Source organism: Ranitomeya imitator, chromosome 1 (assembly GCF_032444005.1).
Source record: "Ranitomeya imitator isolate aRanImi1 chromosome 1, aRanImi1.pri, whole genome shotgun sequence".
NCBI lineage: Eukaryota > Metazoa > Chordata > Amphibia > Anura > Dendrobatidae > Ranitomeya > Ranitomeya imitator.
Window position 1 is genome coordinate 450610711 of NC_091282.1, and position 26725 is coordinate 450637435.

General features: G+C 47.3%; 1 protein-coding gene across 1 annotated transcript in view; it reads right to left on the minus strand.

The window, feature by feature from the left end:
• Window positions 1–26725, minus strand: part of GLDC (glycine decarboxylase) — a 120250-nt gene that overhangs the window by 57692 nt on the left and 35833 nt on the right. Inside the window, exon 3 of the mRNA XM_069764482.1 lies at window positions 26360–26495. Within this exon, the coding sequence (XP_069620583.1) occupies window positions 26360–26495 (136 nt within the window). The remainder of the gene's footprint in view (window positions 1–26359; window positions 26496–26725) is intronic.

Here is a 26725-nt window from a genome sequence, read left to right on the forward strand (position 1 = left end):
GGTTCCCTAAAGTTGCCCCCGGACAGCAGAGGAGACAGTCCCGGACCTGGTACAAGAAAGGCACCCCCAGCCTGGTTTCTCTTACACCCCCCCCCCCCCTCTCCTTTCACTCACCATTCCACGAGCAAGAATTCTTGTAATAAGCGTTTACTTTCTTCCATTTCCTGAATGACCTGCTGCCAAATAAATTGATCTTGATTGTATCGGTTGGTGGGGGGGTGGGGTGGGGTATTCCGGCTGTTGTACATTCAGTGCGTCGCAGGTTAGAAGGAGTAAAAATCTTGGGTAGTAGAGTCAGGTAGAACGGGCGAAGACAGGGATGTGCCCAAATCAGGTGGTACAGCCAATTCAGGAGCAAGTCTAGAAATTTTTCTTCATCAGAATCGACAACTACAGGTGCCCTGTTCAGGGGTATTTGGTGACTCTTCTACTTGATCAAGATCCTTTGAGAGGCATGGACGTAGCATGTTCCAATGTACCACTCGAGGGGGGGGGGGATGGGGAGAGTCTTTACCTTCAAGCTGAATCTCAAACAGGACCTCCAGAGCGGATTCTTCTCTTTACCTGGTAAAGGTTCTCCTCCCACCGATACTCCAACTTGCCTCGAGGATGTTTATCTCGGACTAGCACACGATCTCCGACCTTGAGAGCTGTCCCTTGTAGATGAGCCATCTCCGGATGCTCCAGTTCCCAAAACTTGGTCTGCACAAGTCAATGTAGTGTTTGCAAACGGTGACGATGTTCTCGGACCCAGGTAGACACCCCCATCTGTGGGTTGTCCTCCTCTGGGTCCAACTCCAGCTCAGCTATCTTTCCCCAGTCGGCAGAATAACAGGGTGAAGGGTGTGTACCCAGTGGTACCATGTACTCGATTGTACACCCAAACCATTTCAGCGACAAACTCAGGCCAGCGTACTTTTCTGTCTTCCTCCAATGTCCTCAGCATCTGGATCAAAGTTCGATTTAACTGTTCATAGGCTCCATTTTCCTGGGGGTTCAGGGGGTTTCGCTAACTCATAGCTCTTAGGCTACGTTCACATTAGCGTTTCGCTAATGTGCGTCGCTGTTGCATCGGCGACGCAGCGGCGACGCGCCCCTATGTTTAACATGGGGGACGCGTGCGTTTTTTTGTTGCGTTTTCCGACACGTGCGTCGTTTCCGACGCTAGCGTCGGACGCAAGAAAATGCAACAAGTTGCATTTTTTGTGCGTCCGATTTTTGTCAAAAAACGACGCACGCGTCGCAAAACGCAGTGTTTTTGCGCGCGTTTTTTTGTGTGTCGTGCGTTGCGTCGCCGACGCAGCGGCGCGCAACGCTAATGTGAACGTAGCCTTACACTGTCGACAGGCTTCCTTCACAGCGGCTTTCAATCAGGGATGATAAACTACTTTTTGTAGCCAGTGAAATGTCTTCTTGTCCAAAGTGAGTCCCTCTTTTGTGAGCCTCAGTGGCCACCTTGTGGAGCAATGTTTCGGGGAGCAGCACTTGCCAAGTTATCCCCAGCACTCGACTTAGCTGAATCTGTCAATACAACAAGTCATTTCGCAGTTGTAGTCTTTCCCACTGTCAAAGGATCTACAGAGTTCCTGAAGACAGGGCGGCTCTCTCCTTTATGGGGAAGCCGTTTCAAAGGCCATCCACTGTCTTATTTGAGCGAGTTCTCCATCTTCCTGTTGCAGTCGTACCCATTCGTCACGTGATCTCCCCAGGGTGCAGTCTTGGAGTGCTGTTTGTACCTGTTCTTGCGTAGCCGCCATCGTCCTGGCGGAGTGCCGGAATGCAGGGATTTCTTCAGCTTCCAGTTCTTCATCTCTGTTGGGGCCAGGACATTCATGTGTCACTCTGGATAAGGCGTCTGCGTGAGTGTTCATAGCTCCTTTCTGATAGGCGATTTAATACCGATATTTTGCCATCCGGGTCACCCAACGCTGCTCCAGAGCCCCTAATTTCGCACTCTCCATGTGGGCTAAAGGATTCTTCTCAGTGCACACTAGAACTTCGGACCCAGACAGATATTCAGCAAACTTCAGTCATGGCCCACACCACGCCAGCAATTCTAGTTTAAACGAAATCCGGACAATTACAGTTCTTTTAGAGTCGTGGAGAGACTGACTTGCGTAAGGGATTACACGCTCTTTTTTGCCCAGTATTTGAGACAGAACAGCTCCTAATCCTTGTAGACTTCCATTAGTGTGGAGGGTAAATGATATGGAAAAATCTGCGTAGGCTAGTACAGGTGCCTCAGTTAGTGCCCTCTCTAGGGCTCAAAATACCTCCTCCTGAAGTTCTCCCCATGGAATGGTCCTGTTCTTTGCACCCGACGGTATTCCTATCAACAATTCTAATAAGAGGATGACAATGCTAGTGAAACTTTTTACAAATAGTGGGCAGTATCCTGTGAGCTCTAAGAAAGCCCAAACGTCTTTTACAGTCTTTGGAGTGGGCCAATCCTGTACTGCTGCAATTTTCACGGGACAGCCTCACTCCCTTTGAAGAGATGACATGTCCTAGATATTCAACTTGCATACGAAAGAGATGACACTTTCGAGGCTTCACCTTCAGACCATGTTTCTGTCGACGACTCCGTACTTATTCCAGCCTCTGTTGATGTTCTTTAAATCTCTCAGACATCTTTCCATTAATCGATGAATAGGTCATAGGGGCATTAGCCAAGCTGAACAGCATCCGGCTGAATTTAAACAACCCCATATGCAATATGGAGGCCGTCTATGCTGGTATCAGTTCTTCGGGCATGCCCAGGATCTGTGCTACTTCACTTTTGGGTGTAAGCTTGATATTGTCGTGTCCAAGATTAACACATAGCACTGGTACATTTCCGTCCTGGACAGTGACTAGCGCCCATGCAACGAGGAGCCCTGGAGGTTGCGGTTCCATAAAAGTGAGCTCCATCTGAACTTTGACCCCTTCCAGGGAGGGTACATCCTCGGATGGGCAGAGTGAGCATGGTTTGACCTGGTGGCAAGATAACGTTGACTGTGGCTGGGCGATCGCTTTTCCCAAAGATTTTCCATCGCTCGAGGTCTCTTTGGCCTGAGCCACCCTGATCAGTTGTTGAAACACCCTCCTTTGCGGAGTGCGAGGGCTCCACTGCTTCAAGAACACGTCTGTCGGTAGGTGATAAGAAGATTTGAGTTCTTTTAGCACATTCATCCCTAGAGTCATAGTTGTGCCATTGCCAGAGTCTCCTGCAGTCAACCCGACTCCTTTCTGACTCAATTACCACACACAGTGATCTGTATCCACACCACCCCTGCAACTGGGATGGGCAACTGATTAGCAGCAGTTAATTTCATCACTGGGAACCATTTAGGCTGCATCATCTCAGATAAGAGTCTTCTGAAGTATGATTCCGGCATGGTGGTTACTTGAGAACCGATGTCAACTAAACAGCGAACGGCCCGACCATCCATTTCGGCCCATACGAGGGGACACGAGGAAACTAAACTTGTGGGACTTTTAGCTCTCCTTACCGGCTGTTCAGGCTCCAGCCACGGAGCCCCCTAGATTAACGGTCGACGTTGAAGGGGTTGCCCCTGCCGGACACAGCCCCAGGCCAGGTGTCCAGGTTCTCCACAATTGTAACAAGTGGGTTGCTCTTCTCTGCGAGTAGGTCTCGTCTCCCGCCGAGGCCCCTGACTAGTTCTCTTGGGGGGGGGGGGGGTGCGATGGTGCTGAGGGTGGGTTGCCTCTTGGAGTCAGACAAGTCTTCCCATATATCCTGAGTCCCTTCAGCAGTTCTCTCACCCAACTTGGTTTGGTTGCCAGCACTAGAGACACCTCCCCGCTTCAGACCTTCCCTGTGGTGGCTGTCATCCCCTGCTCGCATGAGCGCACCTCGGCCCCAGCTTCCAGAAAGGTCATGTGCGGATTCACCCGTAAGCGCTTTTGCAAGGCCTGTTTCAACAGTGAATCCCTCAAGCCTGCCACTAACTGATCTCACAGTACTATATCAGAGGGCCCTACACCTACACCATCACGATTCACAATTACAGTATGAATCTCTTGTAGTGCGTTCATGTACTCAGTCACGGTATCCTCCTCCCTTTGTATATGGCTAAATAACATGTACAATTCTCCCACGTCAGTAGGGTCTCCGTGCATCTCCTCCAGTATTCGTAGAACCTTGCTGAAGGTATCCCATTCAGTGAGGCCGGAGCATGACAGTGCTCCTCGCCTCCCCATCTAAAGCTTTCACCGCAACCTCTTCCTCCAATGTCGGGGTCATGGGGTTTATTCTCAACATACCCCTGACCGGCTCAGTCCAGTCCCACAACAGAGTGTTGCTGCCAATGAATTTGGGAAGGTTACTCAACATTTCCCCTAGGGATATGCTGGACCTGGGGGCAACCTCAACCGCTTGGTCTGCCGCCTCTATGCCCATAGACTGCATCCTGCTGACTACGCCAAGTGTGAGCAGGCTAGCAGATGCAGTGACAGACAAGAGGCAGATCAAGGGTTAACAGGTTTTAATAAAACAAGGACTTACTCCACACAGGAAGATCGGGAAAACGTAAGGTAAAAAGGCAGGCAGAACAGGAAAAAAAAAAAAAGTGAGATAAATGCGGGCAGAATAGGGAATACAGGGGTTTGGTTGGGAAGAAATCAATAGAGACAAAAGAAAATCGTTCTCAATGAAGTCACTTATCTATCGGAATCTTCCTGACAGGAACGGTTCCAGAGTAAATAATTGCACCAACAGCCTTCGGCACGCAGTGGTTCTGGTGTGTTGCTGAAGAAGGGCGGCACAGTGGTGCAGTGGTTAGCACTGCAGCTTTGCAGCGCTGGAGTCCTGGGTTCAAACCCCACCAAGGACAACATCTGCAAAGAGTTTGTATGTTCTCTCCGTGTTTGCATGGGTTTCCTCCGGGCACTCCGGTTTCCTCCCACATTCCAAAGACATACTGATAGGGAATTTAGATTGGGAGCCCCATCAGGGACAGTGATGATAATGTGTGCAAAATGTAAAGTGCTGCGGGATGTTAGCGCTATATAAAAATAAAGATTATTATTATTCTAAGAAGGCAATGTTACGTTCCTGGCTGGCAACGCTGAGTCTTTGAAATGTCCCGTGGAGTCCTCAATAAAGAGACTCTGGTAGCCGGAGATGTATAGGCCACAGTCCGTTAAAATTATGCAAAGCTCGACGAGTATGCACCAGGGATTCAGGGAGCGGTACCTGGTCCCTGTCTCAGTCTGTCAGGTGGCACCCACGCAGCACTGACTGGTAAAGAGCGATTGGCACCTAAAGGTCTGGGAGCCAAGTGACACACGGCAAGCTGCTTGTCAGAGTCCCTGCGGTAGAATTTTCCTTACGGCAGTCTCAGGAGCTCTTCTTAGCTGCACGCTCTGCCTTCCCACCAACACTCCCTGGTAATGCTTAGCCATGCCCCGTCAGCCCTTACATAGATCGAGCCGGTTCCCTAAACGTTCCCCCGGACAGCAGAGAAGACAGCCCCAACAGTTCCAGACTCGGCACAAGAAAGGCACCCCAGCCTGGTTGCTCTTCTTACACATACATGGTGAGCCCAACAAACAGGCTCTCCATGCATGTGTTGTGCCTGTCACACAGCCGCGACATGCAACTGGGGCACCGAACAGCTGATTATCGGGAGCGCTCCTGTTAGCCGGGTTCCCCATGCAGCATATTCGACAAGTGCTATAGCTTTCCAAATAAGGAAGGAGTTGAAGATATTTGCTCATCTCTAGTCATGACAGATCACAGGGGATAAGATGCTGCAATGCTGTCCAGTTTCCAGGACTGAACAAACCCTGCAGAACTGATTCGAAGGAGAGAAGTTCCAGGAGAGAATTAACTAACCAGTGCTCTGGATCAAGTGACTGCGACGAAGCCAGAACTTCAAAAGGAGAGAAGATTTGGCACCAAGGGATGTGACAGTTGCTCCTACTGCAGCTCAGGCAGCCGGGACAGTTGCCTGCAGCAGTGTTTATATTCAATCAGCAGTCAGGAACCGAAGAGGCCGTGAGGACATCCAGTCAGAGACCCAAGCATGGCCTGGTGCTTGGAGGAGACTTACAGGTACCCGGTGTGGGCAGAGGGAGGCCAGACGGGGCCCAGCTGATTCTAGAGTAACCAAAGAGCTGATCGACTCATGTGGTTAGTGAGATGGAACAGTGGCCCTTGTAACTGTTCACGCCAATACAGCACTTGTTGTTACCTCCATGCCAGACAGGAGCTGACCCATAAATCCTGGACTGCCATTAAATACATATTTCATGTTGTGCATTAACACATGTATCTCTGTATATATACAGTGGGGCAAAAAAGTATTTAGTCAGTCAGTCAGCAATAGTGCAAGTTCCACCACTTAAAAAGATGAGAGGCGTCTGTAATTTACATCATAGGTAGACCTCAACTATGGGAGACAAACTGAGAAAAAAAAAAATCCAGAAAATCACATTGTCTGTGTTTTTTTAACATTTTATTTGCATATTATGGTGGAAAATAAGTATTTGGTCAGAAACAAAATTTCATCTCAATACTTTGTAATATATCCTTTGTTGGCAATGACAGAGGTCAAACGTTTTCTGTAAGTCTTCACAAGGTTGCCACACACTGTTGGTATGTTGGCCCACTCTTCCATGCAGATCTCCTCTAGAGCAGTGATGTTTTTGGCTTTTCGCTTGGCAACACGGACTTTCAACTCCCTCCAAAGGTTTTCTATTGGGTTGAGATCTGGAGACTCCAGGACCTTGAAATGCTTCTTACGAAGCCACTCCTTCGTTGCCCTGGCGGTGTGCTTTGGATCATTGTCATGTTGAAAGACCCAGCCACGTTTCATCTTCAATGCCCTTGCTGATGGAAGGAGGTTTGCACTCAAAATCTCACGATACATGGCCCCATTCATTCTTTCATGTACCCGGATCAGTCGTCCTGGCCCCTTTGCAGAGAAACAGCCCCAAAGCATGATGTTTCCACCACCATGCTTTACAGTAGGTATGGTGTTTGATGGATGCAACTCAGTATTCTTTTTCCTCCAAACACGACAAGTTGTGTTTCTACCAAACAGTTCCAGTTTGGTTTCATCAGACCATAGGACATTCTCCCAAAACTCCTCTGGATCATCCAAATGCTCTCTAGCAAACTTCAGACGGGCCCGGACATGTACTGGCTTAAGCAGTGGGACACGTCTGGCACTGCAGGATCTGAGTCCATGGTGGCGTAGTGTGTTACTTATGGTAGGCCTTGTTACATTGGTCCCAGCTCTCTGCAGTTCATTCACTAGGTCCCCCCGCATGGTTCTGGGATTTTTGCTCACCGTTCTTGTGATCATTCTGACCCCACGGGGTGGGATTTTGCGTGGAGCCCCAGATCGAGGGAGATTATCAGTGGTCTTGTATGTCTTCCATTTTCTAATTATTGCTCCCACTGTTGATTTCTTCACTCCAAGCTGGTTGGCTATTGCAGATTCAGTCTTCCCAGCCTGGTGCAGGGCTACAATTTTGTTTCTGGTGTCCTCTGACAGCTCTTTGGTCTTCACCATAGTGGAGTTTGGAGTCAGACTGTTTGAGGGTGTGCACAGGTGTCTTTTTATACTGATAACAAGTTTAAACAGGTGCCATTACTACAGGTAATGAGTGGAGGAAAGAGGAGACTCTTAAAGAAGAAGTTACAGGTCTGTGAGAGCCAGAAATCTTGATTGTTTGTTTCTGACCAAATACTTATTTTCCACCATAATATGCAAATAAAATGTTAAAAAAAACAGACAATGTGATTTTCTGGATTTTTTTTTCTCAGTTTGTCTCCCATAGTTGAGGTCTACTTATGATGTAAATTACAGACGCCTCCCATCTTTTTAAGTGGTGGAACTTGCACTATTGCTGACTGACTAAATACTTTTTTGCCCCACTGTAAGTGAATAGTATTTTGTTCATGTGATTTACTTGTGATAATCTTTGATTAACCCTGTTAAGTAAATAAGGTAGCTGCAAATTGTTGATCCCTGCCTGGTGTATTGGCTGCATTCGCACCACCCTCATTACCAAATCTGAAGGAGAAAGTTGGCTTGGGCCGTCAGCGATTTCAATGCTTCTCTAGACTGAAAGCTTGTTCACGCCATCGCAAGGTTATCGCAATAATGGTAATAATATTGATTGTTGTAATTGGAGCATGTGTCAAGTTTCTCTATGGAAAGCATTACTCTGAGTCCAGCAAAGTGTTTCCCAAGTAACTGGATGTATATGTAAAAAGTGACGTGTTCTTTAAAAAAAAAAAAAAAAAAAATTATATATATATATATATATGGGTCAGTGATAATTTAATCAAGGCCGGGTTGAAGGATGTAGAAAATAATCCCCTGGTTATTTCTGGTAGCCACCATATAACCATCCTACTGATACGGCCTCACTATGAACAGATCAAACATCAAAAGGCAGACTTTTCACAGAAGGAATTTCAATAGAACTTTCAGATCACTTAAGTCCATCTGGAACCTGAACCTTGAAGTATTGTAGACAGTTTGTCCTAGTACGGCTCCTTCAGTTCGAAGACAGGTCATCTATTGGATTATTCCAGGAATTTACTTTTAGACATTGGTTTAACTCATTCATGCGTTGCGGTCATTGCATTTAGGGGTTTTTTTGTTTTTTTTTCAGGTTGAGGTATACTTTAGTGAACTTCAAGAAAACATCTCCATTCAAGACTTAATGTAGGGATATACAAGGATTACAGATGGAGTGTGTAGACCAAGAAACCTTGGCAGTTACTACTAAAAGGGAATCTGTCATCTATAAACTGCGGCCACCGCCATTAGGGGCTTATCAGCCATCAGGGGCCACAGTTTACAGCGGCAAAATGAGGTGACAGATTCCCTTTAAAAATTCTATTATGCTGGTGTATAGTATTTGCTGCCATCTAATAGTCATTGGTAAGTTTTCATATATTGTAGCTGTAGTTTCCCCATCATGTCTCACCAACTCATCCTATCTAGTTTCCTCAGATCCTGTTCTTTAGTCAGTGCCATCTTGGCAGAGACGTGCATCAGAGCAGGAGGGAAAATATTTCAGTTACCGCAATCCTTGTTCTACCTCATCTTCACTAGGCATCTCAACCTCAATTTGTCAAAGTACAGTGAAACTACCTAAAAGTTTGTCCACTGCCTCTTCCATCCTAGATAACTACATGCAGCCGGTCAAGAAAGAGGAAGATGATAGCGAGTAACCCATCTGCCATTGCTTATACGCATCTGTATCAGTGGCAGAATAAGTTTTCCTTCACCAAGTCTTCCATGTAAGACGAGCCCACAAATTCTCAATAGGGTTTTGGGCAGGTGAGGAAGGGGCCTTGTCATTACGGGATTTACTGGTTAGCCAAGGAGTACTTCAATGTAGGAGATTAAGCATTGTCTAGTATAAAAAAATAAATAAATAAAATAATAATATAGAATTAGACCCATTGGTAATTCGGTTTCTAGGAACCTTCCACGACAGCATAGGAGGATGTCTCCATACCTTAATTGGGGACAGGAAGCACAAAGGGGGAGGGGGACCACAGCCTGGAGCACTTTCCGGCCAAAGATTAGATCCCGATTGGACCAGAAGTTCAACCTATAATGCTTGGTAAATGTGTATAATGAAGACCACGTTGCAGCCCTGCTCTGTAGATGTGCCAGCCCTTTCAGCCCAGGAGACCAAGGTGGATCTGGTAGAGTGAGCATTTAAACCCACAGGAGCCGTCATGTTCTGGGCCAGATAAGCTTCAGTTATGGCCTTTATCCAGTTCGCAACTGTACTTTTTGATACCCTCTAGCCTTTGTTTCGGCCAACAAATGGACAAAAAGATTTGTCAATTCTGAAGAGATTGGATTGTTCCAGGTAGTGTGGGATTATATGTCGGACATCCAAGGTGTGAAATTTTTCTTCTTTTGAATTCGCCGGGTTTTGGCAGAAGGATGGGAGGACTGTCCTGTGATTGGTGAAACTCCGTTACCACCTTTGGAAGAAAAGATGATCAGGACAAAATATAATGGAGTCATCTCTGATGCTTAAGTACAGTTCTCTGACCGATAGAGCTTGTAACTCCCCTACACGCTTTGCTTTAGATATGGCCACCATGAACCCTGCCTTGCATGAGAGGAGCTGAGGAGTATACAAAGATAGGGGTTCAAATGGAGGACCCATTAGGCCTTTGAGGACCAAGTTTAAGTCTCATGATGGGACGACAACCTGTCTTTCGGGATGAATTCTAAGGCTATGTGCACATGTTGCAGATTAGGCTTAGGAATTTCTGGTGCGGATTCTGCCGCTCCTGGCAGAAAACACACCTGCAGAATTGTCGCGTTTGTGCGGTTCCGCAGCGTTTGTGCGTTTTTGCTGCGGTTTTCTTGCGGATTTGCCCCCTGCAGTTTTCTATAATGGAATGGGTACAAAAACGCTGTAGATTCACAAAAAAGTAGTGACATGCTACTTTTAAACCGCAGCGTTTCCGCAACGGATTTTCTGCAAAGTGTGCACAGCATTTTTTTTTTTATTGATTTACATTGTACTGTAAATCAATTGTGGATCTGCAGCGTTTCTACACTGCAAAAAACGCTGTGGATCCGCAACGTGTGCACATACCCTAAGGGCTGAAATCAAGAATCTTTACCCACCTATGGTTGGCTAGATCCTGATAAAAAAAAAAAAAAAAAGCAGAAACCTAAACCTTTAGTGTACTTGGTTTAAGGCCCAATTCTAGCCCCTTTTGCAAAAAGTCTTGTATTTCAGATATGTTTGGGTGGAAGGGATCAGGTGTATTTGGGTGACACCATGAGGAGAACTTCTTCCGTACCTAATTATAGATGGCGTTAGTAACAGGTTCTTGATTTTTGCAAAGGTAGAAATTACTGATTCGGAGTCCCTTAGCTCGTAATACTTGGGCCTCAGTAACCAAGCAGCCAGGTTCAACCTTCAGGGATTTGGGTGACAAAGAGGACCATGCATAAGAAGGTTATCCAACAGTGGTAAGTGAATCTGTCCATCCACCTGGAGCTCTATGATAGATTGAACCAGCTCCTCTTTGGCCATACTGGGGCTACCAGGATAGTTGGTATCTGGTCGTCCCGAATTTTTCAAAGGGTCCTTTCAAGCAATGGTATCAGAGGGAAGACATATGCTAGCTGAAAGTTCCATGTGTGGGCAAAGGCTTCCACTCCCTGAGAAAAGGGTCCCTGGGATTTAGGGAGAAGTAAGCCTTGATTTGCATAGACTGGGGAGCACATAGAGAGCAGCACGAAAAGGTGGTCTGTGCCAGATCCCCCCTAGCATCACTCCCCCTTAGTGATGCATTAATTGGAAGACCCCCAGCCGGCCAGTGGGCACTAGAGGGGAGGGGTCCTACGGCCACTCCTACAGGGGTTAAATCCAGGTGTCCGGCCGAGAACTTTCTCTTTCACTCTCAGCAGGACACCTGGAAGCTTTTGTCTGTCCCTGCTGTGATGTCGGACCCCCTTCTTGTTGAGGCCCTGCTGAAGAGAGCGGTGCAGGAAGGCGAGTTCTGGCTTCAGGCCGTTTTCATAGGCAGCAGGGCTCACCTCCCTGGGCCCTCTCCTGACCCCCTGCTCACTGTTCCCTTATCCGGTCCAGAAAATTTGTCCTCCCTCCCCCCCTGCGTCTCCGGGTCCCCCCCCCCCCAGGCCTAGGTCACCCCCGCTGCGTGCCAGCACGCCGGCTCCCGACGGGTTGGAGGTCGGAGCTGTACAGAGCCATGTGCGAAGGCTCTCTGCTGCCGGCTGTTCTCCCTTACCCCTCCGCCATCGGGCCCAGCTCACCTCCAATACCTTCGGGAGCACCAGCACCCTGTGGTCCGTCGTTTGGCCCGGCCCCGATCGCTGGGCAGGGGCCCCTCTCTGCGCCGGTGCCGGGCCCCTCGGCTGTAGATGGTCTGGGGGCCTCTCGAGGGCGGCGGGGTAGAGCCGGGCGTCGCACCCGTCGGAGGGTGGCCGGCATCTCCTCGCCGGCTCTGGTCCGGACTCCGGTGGGGGCAGAGGGCGGCGATGGGCAGCCGGCGCCGGTGGCTCCGTCCCGGCTGTGCGGGGCTACATCCGGCGGCGGACGGTGTCGCCCCCTTCCCCGGCCGCTCCGGAGAGGCCAGTGGTGGCGCCGGGTGGCAGGCGATCCGCCCGCTTACCCCGCGCCCCGGAGCGGCTCCAGGTCGGGGAGAGGAGGGCCTCGCCGCCTCGCAGCTGCAGGCGTCTTCCGGAGGCCTTGGACACCGCTCGGAGTGCTGGGAGGCTCCGCCCAGCCACTTCCGGTCCCCGCCCACCCACTTCCGGTCGCGGCAGATCAGCGCTGACCACAGCGCTGGCCAGTCCTCGGTTGCCTTCCCTGCGGGCACATATACGCCGCCCGCAGGGGGTAACCTTGGGGGTTGGTTTTAACCCCTCACTTTCCCCACAGTGCGCTGATCGGTCGAAATCGACCGATCAGCGTGCTGATTTGTCACCTGGTCTGACCTCCAGCCTACCCCCGGCAGACGCAGCCCTGATGCCTGTACGGGGGTATCAGGGGTCAGGCCGGAGAGGTCACAGGGCGGCTGAAGAGCGCGTTGTTCGGTCCCATGGGACCGAGCAAGGCGCTCAACAGCCGCGCAGCGGGAATCACGGCGACATCGCAGTAAACGCACCAAGCACAAACACATTATCACCTCCCCCGACTGCCCAAAACCTAAATAAAAATTATCCGGTAACCGCCGCCCCGTCAAATCCCAGCAATGGGGAGGAATATGGTTACCTCCTGACGCCCCCCCTTCCGATTAGCGTTACAGGACCAGCTACGGCCAATTATCCCCCTCTGTCTACTGATAGAATCCCCCCCATTGCACCGCATAATAACGGCGAACAAAGGCGTAGACGCCGCACGTCCTCCCAATCTTCCTCTGATAACTCCCATCGCCGTTCCCACTACTCCTCTAAACGCCCCTCCCGTCACCGTCGCAGACGCAGCTCCCATAGGAGCCGCCGCAGATCCCGGGCCACAGGATGGCCGTCATCAGCAACATCCGAGGGGTCCGAGGTGTCGCTAAGTCCGGATAAGAGTCATCGTGCACGTGGCAAGTACTCTAAATCGCGGGCACCCTCTAGGGCTTTCAGCTGGGGAGGACAATCCCCCACGGCTTCCAGCCACAACAACCACCACGCAGCGGGAGCCAGAGTTTCCCCGTCCTGCGACATCACCCCGTCAACATCTGCGGGGGTTCCTCCAGGATCGGTGTACACTCGTCCAGAATCACGCAGCGGTGAGTGTTCCAAGGGTAGCGAATCAGCCAGGGAAGAACAATCCCCCGCGGCTTCCAGCCACGACAACTGCAATGCAGTCGCTGAAGACAGAGCCATTAATCCGCCACTACGTGGTAGTAATCGGGCTCCAACGCATGATACTCAGTGCATCGGACAGCACATCGGCCACTCCCTCGCTGTAGCGGGAGCCAGAGTTTCCCCGTCCTGCGACAGCACCCCGTCAACATCTGCGGGGGTTCCTCCAGGATCGGAGCACACTCGTCCAGAGTCACACAGCGGTGAGTGTGCCAAGGGTAACGAGGAAATCTTACGTTACAGGGTTAACATAAAGGAAATGGAGCTAACTTCAGCGGTAAAGGAGTTACGCCTACAACTATCACATCCAAACGGATAAGTGGTGAACAAAGATCTGGATCAAAAATAGCTTTAACTATAGATCAGGAAACTAGACAGAAAATCAGGAGCAACGATTATATTGACATATGGTCGCTGTTATCAGCGGACCAACAAACGGTGGATAAAGCTAACGATAGGGTTTTCGATAGGGGGAGATCAAAAATCGGATTAACCATGAATAATTGGCTCCAGGCCTTCGTAGTATTGGGCTGTATTATGGGTGGCCCCCTGGCTAAAGCTTTACCCCAATAAGGAAGCGGCTCAGCAACTGCAATCAGGCTTCTCCGACGGGTTCTTTATTCCCTTTAGGCTAACAAGAACGCCAACCCTATCCGATAACCTAAAATCGGCTCGCGAATTCCCAAAATTCTTAGACAAAAATTGGGAAGGAGGTAGAATTGGGTAGAATAGCAGGCCCCTTTAAGTCGCTCCCCTTCAAAAACATTAAAATTTCTCCGTTAGGCATCATACCAAAAAAGGAACCCGGTAAATACCGTTTAATCCATCATTTTCACCCAAAGGGCGATTCGGTTAACGATGCTATTTCCCCAGAAAAAGCTTCTGTCTCGTATGTGTCTTTTGATACAGCGGTAGAGCTAGTCCGGGCAGCCGGACCAGGCACCCTGCTAGCCAAATACGACATTGAATCGGCATTCCGTTTGCTACCCATGCACCCCGAATGTTTCCACCTTCTGGGCTGCAAAGTGGACCAACACTATTACTTCGACATGTGCCTCCCGATGGGATGTTCCATCTCGTGTCACTATTTCGAGCTGTTCAGCACCTTCCTAGATTGGGTAGTTCAGTACGAAACGGGCAGTAAATCCCTAATTCACTACCTCGACGATTTCCTGTTCGTCGGCCCCAGGCCTACGGCCACACCACTCTGAACACGCCCGATCTCGTCTGATCTCGGAAGCTTGATTTTAATCTCTGCTCCGATTTACAAGAAAAATTCAAATCTATCTCACTCAAATTCGGCGTGCCATTGTCACAAAAAAAAAAAAAAAAAAAAAAACACGGGGGGACCATGTAATGTATTGCCCTTCTTGGGCATCGAAATAGATACCAACAGGATGGTGTTCCGCTTACCAGAGGATAGAATAAAAAAAAAAATCCAACAAATGTCGAAAGGCTTCCACGTTAAGAAGGTAACCCTACAGCAAATGCAGGCGTTATCGGGTTTACTGACGTTCGCCTGCCGCGTAATGCCGGCCGGCAGAGCATTCTCACGCAGACTATCTATGGCAACAAAAGGCGCTTCTCAGCACGGCCATAGAATTAGGCTCACTCGTTCGCTAAAAGCAGATCTGCTAGTATGGCAGACGTTCCTACAATCGTACAACGGTCACACGTGCGTCATGGTTAGAGAGATCACAAGCAAAGAATTAGGGCTGACATTAGGGTGGAACAAAACAGAGGGTTTTGCAACAATCTATAAAAAACAATGGTGCCAATCTGGTTGGCCAGAGAATTGGACGACAACAAAGTGGGGGCAAGACCCGGCCCTACGGGAATTGTTTGCGGTAGTAGCAGCGATGGAGATATAGGCCGATCAGTTGAGAAACATGAACATTCGTTTCCAAACTAAAAATACGAAAACAGCGAAGAGTTTAAATCACATGTCTTCTTCATCCTTGCCCATACTCGCTCTCTTGCGCCGGCTAGCGATGATATGCCTTGAAAACAATATCTGGTGTAGAGCCACCGTGGTGGCGGAAGTAGATAATATCATTAACCCATTGTTGTTTTCCAATTGGCAGGCTTTCAGAATCCAGCAGCCCAACGCGCAACCCCTGGGTATCCGGTGTCCACTGTCCCTGTGGGATACAGTGGCCAATCATTGATGCCCTTAATCCGGGCCTAGCAGGTGTATGGTAAGGCTTGGGAGGAGTGGCGCACACTAATTCAGCCAGTTCAGCTGATGGCTGAGTGGTTAAGCTCTTTCACTGAAGAGTGGGAAACATGGGTTCTATCCCCAGTAAAAGTAAATTTCTTCTTTATTTATTGGTAGGCCAGTCGACGAATGCGACGGAGCACGAAGCGCGGTTACAAGCGAATTTTTATTACGGATGAGGGAAGGCTGGGCGTCGGGTACCTCGGCACAACGGAAATTATCGGGGCTAGCATTTTTCTTTCAACTATTGGGATGGGTAGACGTAACTAAGTCCTTCTGCATAAGACAAGCCATAAAAGGTGGGAAAAGGCTTCAGCCAAGCCAGGAATGTCGCCGCCCCATTTCACTGAGACTATTGCAGGAACTGATTGCTGCGTCGGAAGGAGGCCTAATTAATGAGGGCATAGTTATATGCAGCGACGCCCTGCGCATATATGCAGCGACGCCCTGCGCATCAGGGTTCGAAAGTCCAAATGCGATCCCACCGGTAGGAGCACATGGGTCCTAGTTAACTCTACAGATGGCCCAGCTTGTCCGCTAAAAATGGTTAGAAGATACGCCGGGATAAGACACGCTGGTAGATTTTTTTCTTCACTCATAAAGACATGTCCCCTCTGACCAAGTACCAATTCCAGGCGATGTTCAAGCTATGCTTGGGAAAAACCGGCGCTAATCCAAAGGAGTACGGAACACATTCGTTCCGCATAGGGGCGGCCACAGCGGCAGCTAAGGCAGGAGTGTCAGAGGCCGAGGCGCAGAGAATGGGTCGCTGGAAGTCCGCATACTTCGCCAGATACATAAGACCCGACTTGCTTAATTAACATGTGTTGTCTCTTACAGGGGTTGAAGTTTGGGTTGTAGGAAATTCCTACGTTTACTGGGCCAAGGAGAGGGCCAAACTGCGGCCAGGAGGAACAAATCTTTACCTCCCGGGCATAAAAGTTAACTGGAGGGGTATCAGAGGCCTCCAGTGGAAACAGGTGTTCAAGGAGATGGTTGGCATAGCAAGGAGGGCGGAAAGCCCTGTGGTAATGGTGGTACACACGGGTGGCAATGACCTTGGCAAACAAAAGGTGGCCGAATTGTACAAATGGTTGACAACGGATATGGATACAAAAGGTGGCCGAATTGTACAAATGGGTGACAACGGATATGGATTGGTTCAGCTGTCTTTACAGGAACATGATACTGGTGTGGTCGGATATAACACCACGGGCCGTCTGGCGAAGAGCAAGAGATAAAAGAGCCATAGAACTGACAAGGGGTAAATTCAATGCTCGGATTGGAAAATATGTGAGAGGAAGAGGCGGTATCGTGATTCGTCACCTCCCGTTACAAGGGGATAACACGCCACAACTAAGACCGGACGGAGTTCACCTAACGGACATTGGCCTCGATATTTTTCTGTCTGGTTTACAGGATGGGGTTGAACAGGCCCTAACATCGAGGGGTGGGGTCGGAGTCCCGCGTAGATAATACACGGGATCCTCCGTGGCGGAAAAAGCGGAGGAGGGCAAAGGTCGTAACCGCTCGTTGGGCCAATTCCCCTGTCGATCACGGACAGGAGCTCGGCGCGAGCCGCTCGTTACGATATGTAATTGCCCTTTCTCTGCTTATTTAATTAATAAACTGTGACCGACCTGTTCAACCCACCTAGGACTGTGTGTTTCATTACGGGATTGATGGGAGGGGGGAAGGCACTGGTTACGACACCCAGGTCTCCACAGTCTGGCAGACGCGGTACTGAATAAGGTGCGCGTCTCTGACTGGGGAGCACATAGAGAGCAGCACGAAAAGGTGGTCTGTGCCAGATCCCCCCTAGCATCACTCCCCCTTAGTGATGCATTAATTGGAAGACCCCCAGCCGGCCAGTGGGCACTAGAGGGGAGGGGTCCTACGGCCACTCCTACAGGGGTTAAATCCAGGTGTCCGGCCGAGAACTTTCTCTTTCACTCTCGGCAGGACTTATTCAGTACCGCGTCTGCCATTCTGGCTCGAGGCCAGTATAAATCGACCTCTGGTAGGCCCCATTTGTCAACATGCTGAAAACCTCCTTCAGACTCCACTCTCCTGGCTGAATGTCTCGGCGGATTAGAAAGTCTGTGCAGATTTGCAGACCCTTTCAGGTGTACTGCTGTCAAGGAGAGAAGATGCTTTTCGGCCCAGCAGAAAATTCGGCCTGAGAACCCTCTCAGCCTGTTGAATCTCATGCTTCCCTGATGCCAGAGATGGGCTACAGTAGTTATTGTCTGAGAAAACTCTTATGTTGTGCCCCGACATCAGACTGTCTGCTGCTAGAAGAGCCTTCTCCACCGCCCTTAGCTCCCTGAAGTTGGAGGATTTGACACTTATTTGCTGACTCCAGAGACTCTGGAAAGGAATGTGAGACCACAGACCCCCAGCCTCTTCTGCTGGCATCTATTACTGTTACCAGGGAGGATTGTATCCAGTCTATGCCTCTGTGTAGGTTTGCATTTACTCTCCCTGTCGTTAGGATCCTCTTGTTTAACGAGTTGGGATCCCCATTCCAGAATGTGTGTCTGTAGCATACTGGAGCATGCTTGAGCCCAAGACAGACTGGATGCAGGCAGTCTTTGACACTAGGAGAGACAAAGCCATCCATAGGGTAGGTGACCTGTCTTTTGAAGTTCAAGATCCTTTGCTATCCGATTTGGCGATAATACTCTGGTAAAAAGGATCTGACTCACTGAATCTAGCAGGACTCCAAAAACCCTTATTGAATGCTGGAGTTGGGACTTTTTTTAGGTTGGGGATCCAACCCAGGACCTGTAGGATGTCTAGGGATCTGGACACATGGTCCCTGAGGACCTCCACGGAAGGACCAATAATCAGATTGTCCAGCTAGGGCACGAAGGAGATACCTAGTCTTCGTATGTGTGCTACAGCTTCTGCCATGATCCTGGAGAAGATCCTTGGGGCAGAGGAGATCCCAAAGGGAAGCACATTGTATTGAAAATGCGATATTCTCTGATTCAACCGAACCGCAAACCTTAGGTACTTCCTGTGTTGAGGATCTATGGGAACGTGGCAGTAGGCGTCTTTGATCTATAGTCGCCATAAAGGAGTCTGGACCTATCAGAGGGATGGCTGATTTCATTGACTCCATCTTGAATTTGCAGTGATGTAATGATTGAGAGCCTTTAGGTTTATGCGGGCTTGTCCCGTGGGTTTTTTTACCATGAAAATACGGAATAATGACCTCTTCCCTGTTCGTTCACTAGAACTGGGGACATTGCCCTTGAGACCAACCGCTCCTGAAGCCCTGACATCATTAGGGCTTGAGCCTCCCGAGATGGCGGGGAGGTGACTCAAGATCCGGGAAGGGGGGCCTCGAATTCTAATAGAAGTTAGTCTCTGATGACGTTTAGGACCCAGTGGCTGGTGGAAATGGACAGCCAATTGAGGACGAACCTTGAGAGCTTCCCACCACCGGATCAGATTCATTGTTTTTATTGCTGTGACTGCTGGGGGATAAGAATATTCTTGGGTTTCCCTTTGGCATAGCTCCATCTCCCGGATTTCCCATTCCCCCTGGATTGGGAGGGTTGAGATTGGGATGGCCAAAAAAAAAAACAAACAAAAAAAAAAAAAAAAACACGCTTCCTGGGTGGTCTTTGTTCAGGAAGGGCCTTCTTTCTATCCATAGCCTTCTCCAGGATTTCATCCAGTGCTGGCCTGAACACATACTCGCCCTTAAAGGGAATGGAACAGTTTTATTTTGAGGTTACATCTCCGCTCCACATCTTGAGCCAGAGTGCCCTTCTGGCAGAGTTAGCCTGGACCAAAGATCTGGCAGCAATACAAATTGACTCCATAGAGAAGTCAGCCAGGAATCCAGTCGCCTTCTGAAGCATGGGCAGCAAGTCTAATAGATCTCCTCTAGAGGTACCCTGGGAGATGTGGTTCTCCAACTCACCCAGCCAATGGAAAAGAGACCTGGCTATGCAGGTGGATGCAATATTAGACCTGAGAGCAGAGGTGGAGGTTTCCCCATGATTTTCTTAGAAGACTCAATCTTCTTATCCATGGGATCTCTCAGCTGGGAGGAGTCTTCAAAGGGTAGGGCGGTCTTTTTTGCCACCTGAATGTCCACCTTGGGGATACCCCATTTAATCAGATCTTCATCAAGGGGAAATCTGTTTGAAGTCTGAAGGGGTGGTTAACCGTTTCTCTGGAAGCTCCCATTCCCGATCATATCCACAATACTCTTATGTACGGGAAAGCCGATCTATCTGTCCATTTTTAAGCCACTAAATAACTCATCCTGTATGGATTGAGGGACAAGTTCCTCCTCTAGCCCCATAGTGCTCCGCACTGCGTTCACCAACTCTTCAATATGTTCTGAAGAGAAAAAAAAAAAAAAATGATATCTCCTGACCTTCGAGTTCCTATGGGGGTACGGACACTTCCCACCCACCTGAGGACAACTCCTAAGAGATGTCTGACTCCAAGTCCTCCACCTGAAACTTTTTATGGAGCGATGGACCAAGTGAGGAGGTGGCGGGGGAGGTGTAACTGTGGCTAATGAGGTTTGAACCTCTTGTTTGACAAGCGTACGTATCTCCTCAATTAGCGAGGGGTGCTCCGCTTTGACCACCTTATCTGTACAAGATTGGCATAGCTTTTTCTCCCATCTCAAGGGCAGCTTTAGATTACAGATAGCACATTTGCTTCTAGTGGAGGTTTTATGGGTAGACTTGACTCCCTAAAATAAAAAGGGAGAGAAATATAAGTAGGGGAGCCTATTATAGCCATACTCTCCATTAGAACCCTTCCCCCACACTTACTGGGGCTGGGGGTGTGCTGAGCTCTGCAGGTGCAGGGCAGGACGTATTCTCCATGCTGACAGGGGATCAGTCTTACCTGGAGATGTCTTCTGGCAGGTTTATATAGCTCATAAAACACTGCCTATCAGCGCTGGCAAGATGCCTCCCCCTCCCAGGTCTGCAGCAGGCATCAGACTCTTCAGTGTCCCTAGCACGCCGCTCGACATTCCAGGGCCCACTCAGGGCTTAGACCGGAAGTGACACGCGTTCATGCTGAAACGCAGGACCCGGAAGTGACACGCCTATGACAAGACTTCCGGGTCACCAAATGGCACGCACAGGAGGGAGGGGGAGATGCCGGAGGGCTCGAGGAGGCCTCCAGGAAGGGGGATCTCACTGGCTTGCTTTACCCTCCCAAAGGGACGCAGGTGGGCCAGGAACGGTCCCAGAAGCCACCCGAAGGGGAGACGGGAGCAGAACGGAGGAGGAAGGCAGAGCCCACGACCACTGCTGCCCAAAGAGATCTAACAAGCTCATCTTAAATACCAGCCCATAGCAGTGCCACACCTCCACTTTGCCGACATTTGAGTTGAAGTGAAAGTCTGTGCTTGTTACCGATCCAGCCACAAGCCTATCGTCCAGACAAGAGTCGCTCATCTCTTCAGCCCATAAAAACCATTTGAAAAACATAACATAGATATTTCTTGGTCCATTCTTGACGTTTTAACTTGTGTGTCTTATTCAGTGGTGGTCAGGTTTATCTAGGCTGTCTCACAGCGCTGAACATCTTACTTCTGTGTACTCCATGGAGGCTGTAGTTTTGGAATATGACATCACTGGATGATAAGGTGTTCCTGATTGCTTCAGGTGTGATTATTCTCAAATATTTGGTACTTCATGTGCTTTTAGGGCATTTTTTTTTTTTATATTGATGGTGCTGTGATCACGCCACAATAACTTAGCAATTTCAAGAGTCCTGTATCCCTTTAAGAATTTTCACAGTTAGTTACTGTATATATTAGAGTACAAGCTGAGTTTTTCAGTATTTTTTTGTGCTGAAAACACCACCCTCACCTGGCTAATGCAGCTAAGTCCTGTGCCCGCTGCCAAAGAAATGAATATTCACATTCATTTCTCTGTAATAGCAAGCACAGGGGTCACAGCTGCCGGCTTCCTGCAGCGGCCGATCAAGCACATGCGCTCGCTACTTAAGAGAAATTAATATTCACTTCTCTCCACTTTCACGAGCGTGGAGGTCAGTGAATGTTCATTCCCTTTAGTACCAGCACACGTGAAAGGAAGCCGGCAGCTGACACTGTGCACATTGCAAAATAGCAATGAATACTCACTATTCTCCATGCACAGTCCTGGCGTGGAGAGCAGTATTTCGGCAGCTGTGCTCCGCTTGTAAGCAGCGCATGACATCCCTGCCATGTGCTGCTTACAAGCATAGATCAGCTGCTGGCATCAGAACAAGACGCTGCGAGGGAGCGCAGGAAGGCAAGTAGGATGGTTTATTTTTTTATTATGCTTTTCTGACGGGGCCCCATGCACACCAGGATAGGGATGAGGGGGACAATGCCGACTTATACTTGAGCCAATAAGTTTTCCCAGTTTTCTGTTTCTTTTTTTAAATGGTAAAATTAAGTTCCTCGGCTTCTACAGTAATTGTTTTTTGGCATATTATGTAACTCTCCCTCATTACACATCTATTGATGTGTTTCAAACCAATAACTAGTCAAGTTTATACAGCTTGCAGGTGGAAAATATGCATAAAAATTGGTGAAGATACTCACTTACTGGTACGAAATAATTCTGCATAGTTAGCCATCTTTTGGTAGAACATTAGGTTTTAAGACGTTGATATGACAGGAGGTCTTATTTACAGGAACATGAAGTTCACATTCATTGTATGCTCGCTCAAACATTAATAAAACAAGTGTTCTTTCACCATTTGGGTCACTCAGAAGCACATTTATGTACAAGTTGCAAAATGACCTGAAGCCACTGCAGATTTGTAACATTATGAAATGTAAGTTGTACTGACTGGATCACTTTGCATATGTCACACTGTCTGTCCTGCGGGGGTGACAGAGTTATACTAACAAAGACTTAGATTTTTCCTTTCCTCAGGGCTATTGTCATAAATGTTCTTCTCACGTTCCCGGAATTTGTTGTCCCAGTATCTAAGGAGACCAGATTCCAATTGGCATTTTTTGGAGTAGCTGCCAACAACCTCTGCACTCAACATTAACACTTTACAAACACGCTTTCTCTGATAAAAATTCATGCCAGAATGGATGCTTTAAGCCATTAGAAAAGGACTTCTAAAATGCTTATTTTGTCAACAGGAGATAAAACTTTCACATATACAGCCTCATCGGGTCTCAGATAAAATGTAATCATTTATGCAGTTTGTGTTAGGGGTGTACAGATAAAGAGGGCCTGGTGCAAGAACAGTATATGGGCTCTTGCAGAAGCGGCTTGCTACTTTTGAGGTGAAGTAGGCTCCTTCACATCCTGGGCCTGTGTGTGGCTGCATCAATTGCATATCTGCCCATAGTTTGTATGGTTAAATCTGGTGACCAACAAAAATAAATAAAAAATGCCCTAGCCCACAAATCACCCAGGAGTGCGCCTCTTTCTGCACCCATTCTGTTGACAGACAGCAGCAATGGGTGGGTATAGCCATTTTGTTTTTTTTCCAAAATAATAGAAAATCCCTTCAAATAATATGAAGCATTTACAAAGCCATTATTGTGTAGAACCAAAATTCAATATCATACTTTGCACAAGTTGCTTATTGGAGACAGCAAACAATATAAGATTTCTACAAATACAGTGGGGCAAAAAAGTATTTAGTCAGTCAGCAATAGTGCAAGTTCCACCACTTAAAAAGATGAGAGGCGTCTGTAATTTACATCATAGGTAGACCTCAACTATGGGAGACAAACTGAGAAAAAAAAAATCCAGAAAATCACATTGTCTGTTTTTTTAACATTTTATTTGCATATTATGGTGGAAAATAAGTATTTGGTCAGAAACAAAATTTCATCTCAATACTTTGTAATATATCCTTTGTTGGCAATGACAGAGGTCAAACGTTTTCTGTAAGTCTTCACAAGGTTGCCACACACTGTTGGTATGTTGGCCCACTCTTCCATGCAGATCTCCTCTAGAGCAGTGATGTTTTTGGCTTTTCGCTTGGCAACATGGACTTTCAACTCACTCCAAAGGTTTTCTATAGGGTTGAGATCTGGAGACTGGCTAGGCCACTCCAGGACCTTGAAATGCTTCTTACGAAGCCACTCCTTCGTTGCCCTGGCGGCGTGCTTTGGATCATTGTCATGTTGAAAGACCCAGCCACGTTTCATCTTCAATGCCCTTGCCGATGGAAGGAGGTTTGCACTCAAAATCTCACGATACATGGCCCCATCCATTCTTTCATGTACCCGGATCAGTCGTGCTGGCCCCTTTGCAGAGAAACAGCCCCAAAGCATGATGTTTCCACCACCATGCTTTACAGTAGGTATGGTGTTTGATGGATGCAACTCAGTATTCCCTTTCCTCCAAACACGACAAGTTGTGTTTCTACCAAACAGTTCCAGTTTGGTTTCATCAGACCATAGGACATTCTCCCAAAACTCCTCTGGATCATCCAAATGCTCTCTAGCAAACTTCAGACGGGCCCGGACATGTACTGGCTTAAGCAGTGGGACACGTCTGGCACTGCAGAATCTGAGTCCATGGTGGCGTAGTGTGTTACTTATGGTAGGCCTTGTTACATTGGTCCCAGCTCTCTGCAGTTCATTCACTAGGTCCCCCCGCATGGTTCTGGGATTTTTGCTCACCGTTCTTGTGATCATTCTGACCCCACGGGGTGGGATTTTGCGTGGAGCCCCAGATCGAGGGAGATTATCAGTGGTCTTGTATGTCTTCCATTTTCTAATTATTGCTCCCACTGTTGATTTCTTCACTCCAAGCTGGTTGGCTATTGCAGATTCAGTCTTCCCAGCCTGGTGCAGGGCTACAATTTTGTTTCTGGTGTCCTCTGACAGCTCTTTGGTCTTCACCATAGTGGAGTTTGGAGTCAGACTGTTTGAGGGTGTGCACAGGTGTCTTTTTATACTGATAACAAGTTTAAACAGGTGCCATTACTACAGGTAATGAGTGGAGGAAAGAGGAGACTCTTAAAGAAGAAGTTACAGGTCTGTGAGAGCCAGAAATCTTGATTGTTTGTTTCTGACCAAATACTTATTTTCCACCATAATATGCAAATAAATTGTTAAAAAAAACAGACAATGTGATTTTCTGGATTTTTTTTTCTCAGTTTGTCTCCCATAGTTGAGGTCTACCTATGATGTAAATTACAGACGCCTCTCATCTTTTTAAGTGGTGGAACTTGCACTATTGCTGACTGACTAAATACTTTTTTGCCCCACTGTATATAATATAGATATTTTTTATCTGTCATTGTTGTGCCAAATATCAGATTACTGATGGCTGCCTGGTTTACATCCTACATGAAGACTACCAGAATAAGCAATAAAAAAAAAAAAAAAAAAAAAAAAGGAATTCACAAATTAAGGGCTCATCAATAAGATAATGACCAAGCAACCTAGCGGCTGTTTCTGCTACTCCACCCTCTCCCATTTACACAATGTTGGGTTTGTAAAATTAATGAAGAACCCCTTGTCAATCAAAAGGGGTCAGACCCCCATTGATGGCATTCAGAACGGATTAAGCCACAGAGCAATACTGGGAAATATTCATGTTTGCTGATATGAATAGATTGAAAGCATGCAAAATGAGACCTTCAAAGTTGAAGGACAAAATTAAGTAGCTTGCTCTGGGCGTGCACAGGACGTTTGTGAAGAGTCAAAATACAATAAGTGATATATGTTACAATACAGTGTGCAATCCTGGTAATTTTAGCATGCAGCACACCACAGGCAATGTAAGAATGGGATTTTTTTTGTATTTATTTTTTTAAATAAAGTATCTTTATTGAAGTTTTCCAACAAGTTTTTTTATATATATATATATATATATATATATATATATATATATATATATATATATATATGAACATCTTAACATCTTACCCGTTTCTGGTAAACACAGAACTAAGAACAAGAATTCCCATAAAAAAAAAAAAAAAACGTGAGCCCAATCTCGGCGGGAGCCCTGGTTCATCCATCTAGACAGCCCAAAAGCTGTTCAAATTTATTAATATTGCCTTTTTTTGTACACACCTTTTTACAGACTTATAAACCAGTTTATTTTCTTGATATATCCCTTTTTTGTTGGGCTCTCAGTATCCAGTGTTGCGCTAATAGTTTCCTTGCGAAACACAGCATTCGTGCTATAGCCATTTTACCCGGCTCAGTTGTCTGTAGATCTTCTACATAACCCAGCACAAACTAAGGCTGCCGTCACACTAGCAGTATTTGGTCAGTATTTTACATCAGTATTTGTAAGCCAAAACCAGGAGTAGAACAATCAGAGGAAAAGTAGAATAGAAACATATGCATCACTTCTGCATTTATCACCCACTCCTGGTTTTGGCTTACAAATACTGATGTAAAATACTGACCAAATACTGCTAGTGTGACGGCAGCCTAAGGGCGTAGTTTGCAATACCGCCTTAAACACCAGTCTCATTAATCCTAGTACTTTACTCCAGTATCTCTCCAGTTTAGGACGACAGTAATGTAAGTTTTTGCCCAAAAATTCACTTGGGAGGATTTCCCATTCTAGTTTGTCAATTACAAAATTCACTTTACTTTCTGGGGAAGCAATCATGCACAAGAACAGTCGTTTAGAAAATAAGTCACTATACAACCGGTAAATTCATTGAATAAGGTTGCCGACAGATACATATTGTTTTCAGGTTTATTAAATATTTGCGTACGACAGTCCACAAGGTGTCAGCAGACTCAATATGAAGGAACACATGCATTTAATAGTCATCATTACTGAAAATTATTGTACAACAGTAAGGAGGTAAAGAATGGCATACATACCAGCCTGCATTTTCCAGCAAGTTTCTCAAGATGGCTTGGGGCGCTGAACAGTTATAGTACCCCATGCCAATATATGACCGCCAAATTTTGTTTTTTCTCGCAATGTTCTGTAGCGTTTCAAGAATTTCATTTTCACCTGCATTTACCAAACAAAGATTAGATCAATAATTTTTTACTAGAAAAATTCAGAAATTATATAATAAATTTAAAAAAAAAGCTGTAACACACGTACATTATTCATATCAGTGTACACACCTTTAAATTGTTTATAACATAGGTATTGCCAATAAAACACTACTAAAGTGTCTTTCAAATAGGTATCTGTAACAATGCATTATAAGCAGCAGCTTATATGGGTAATCTCAA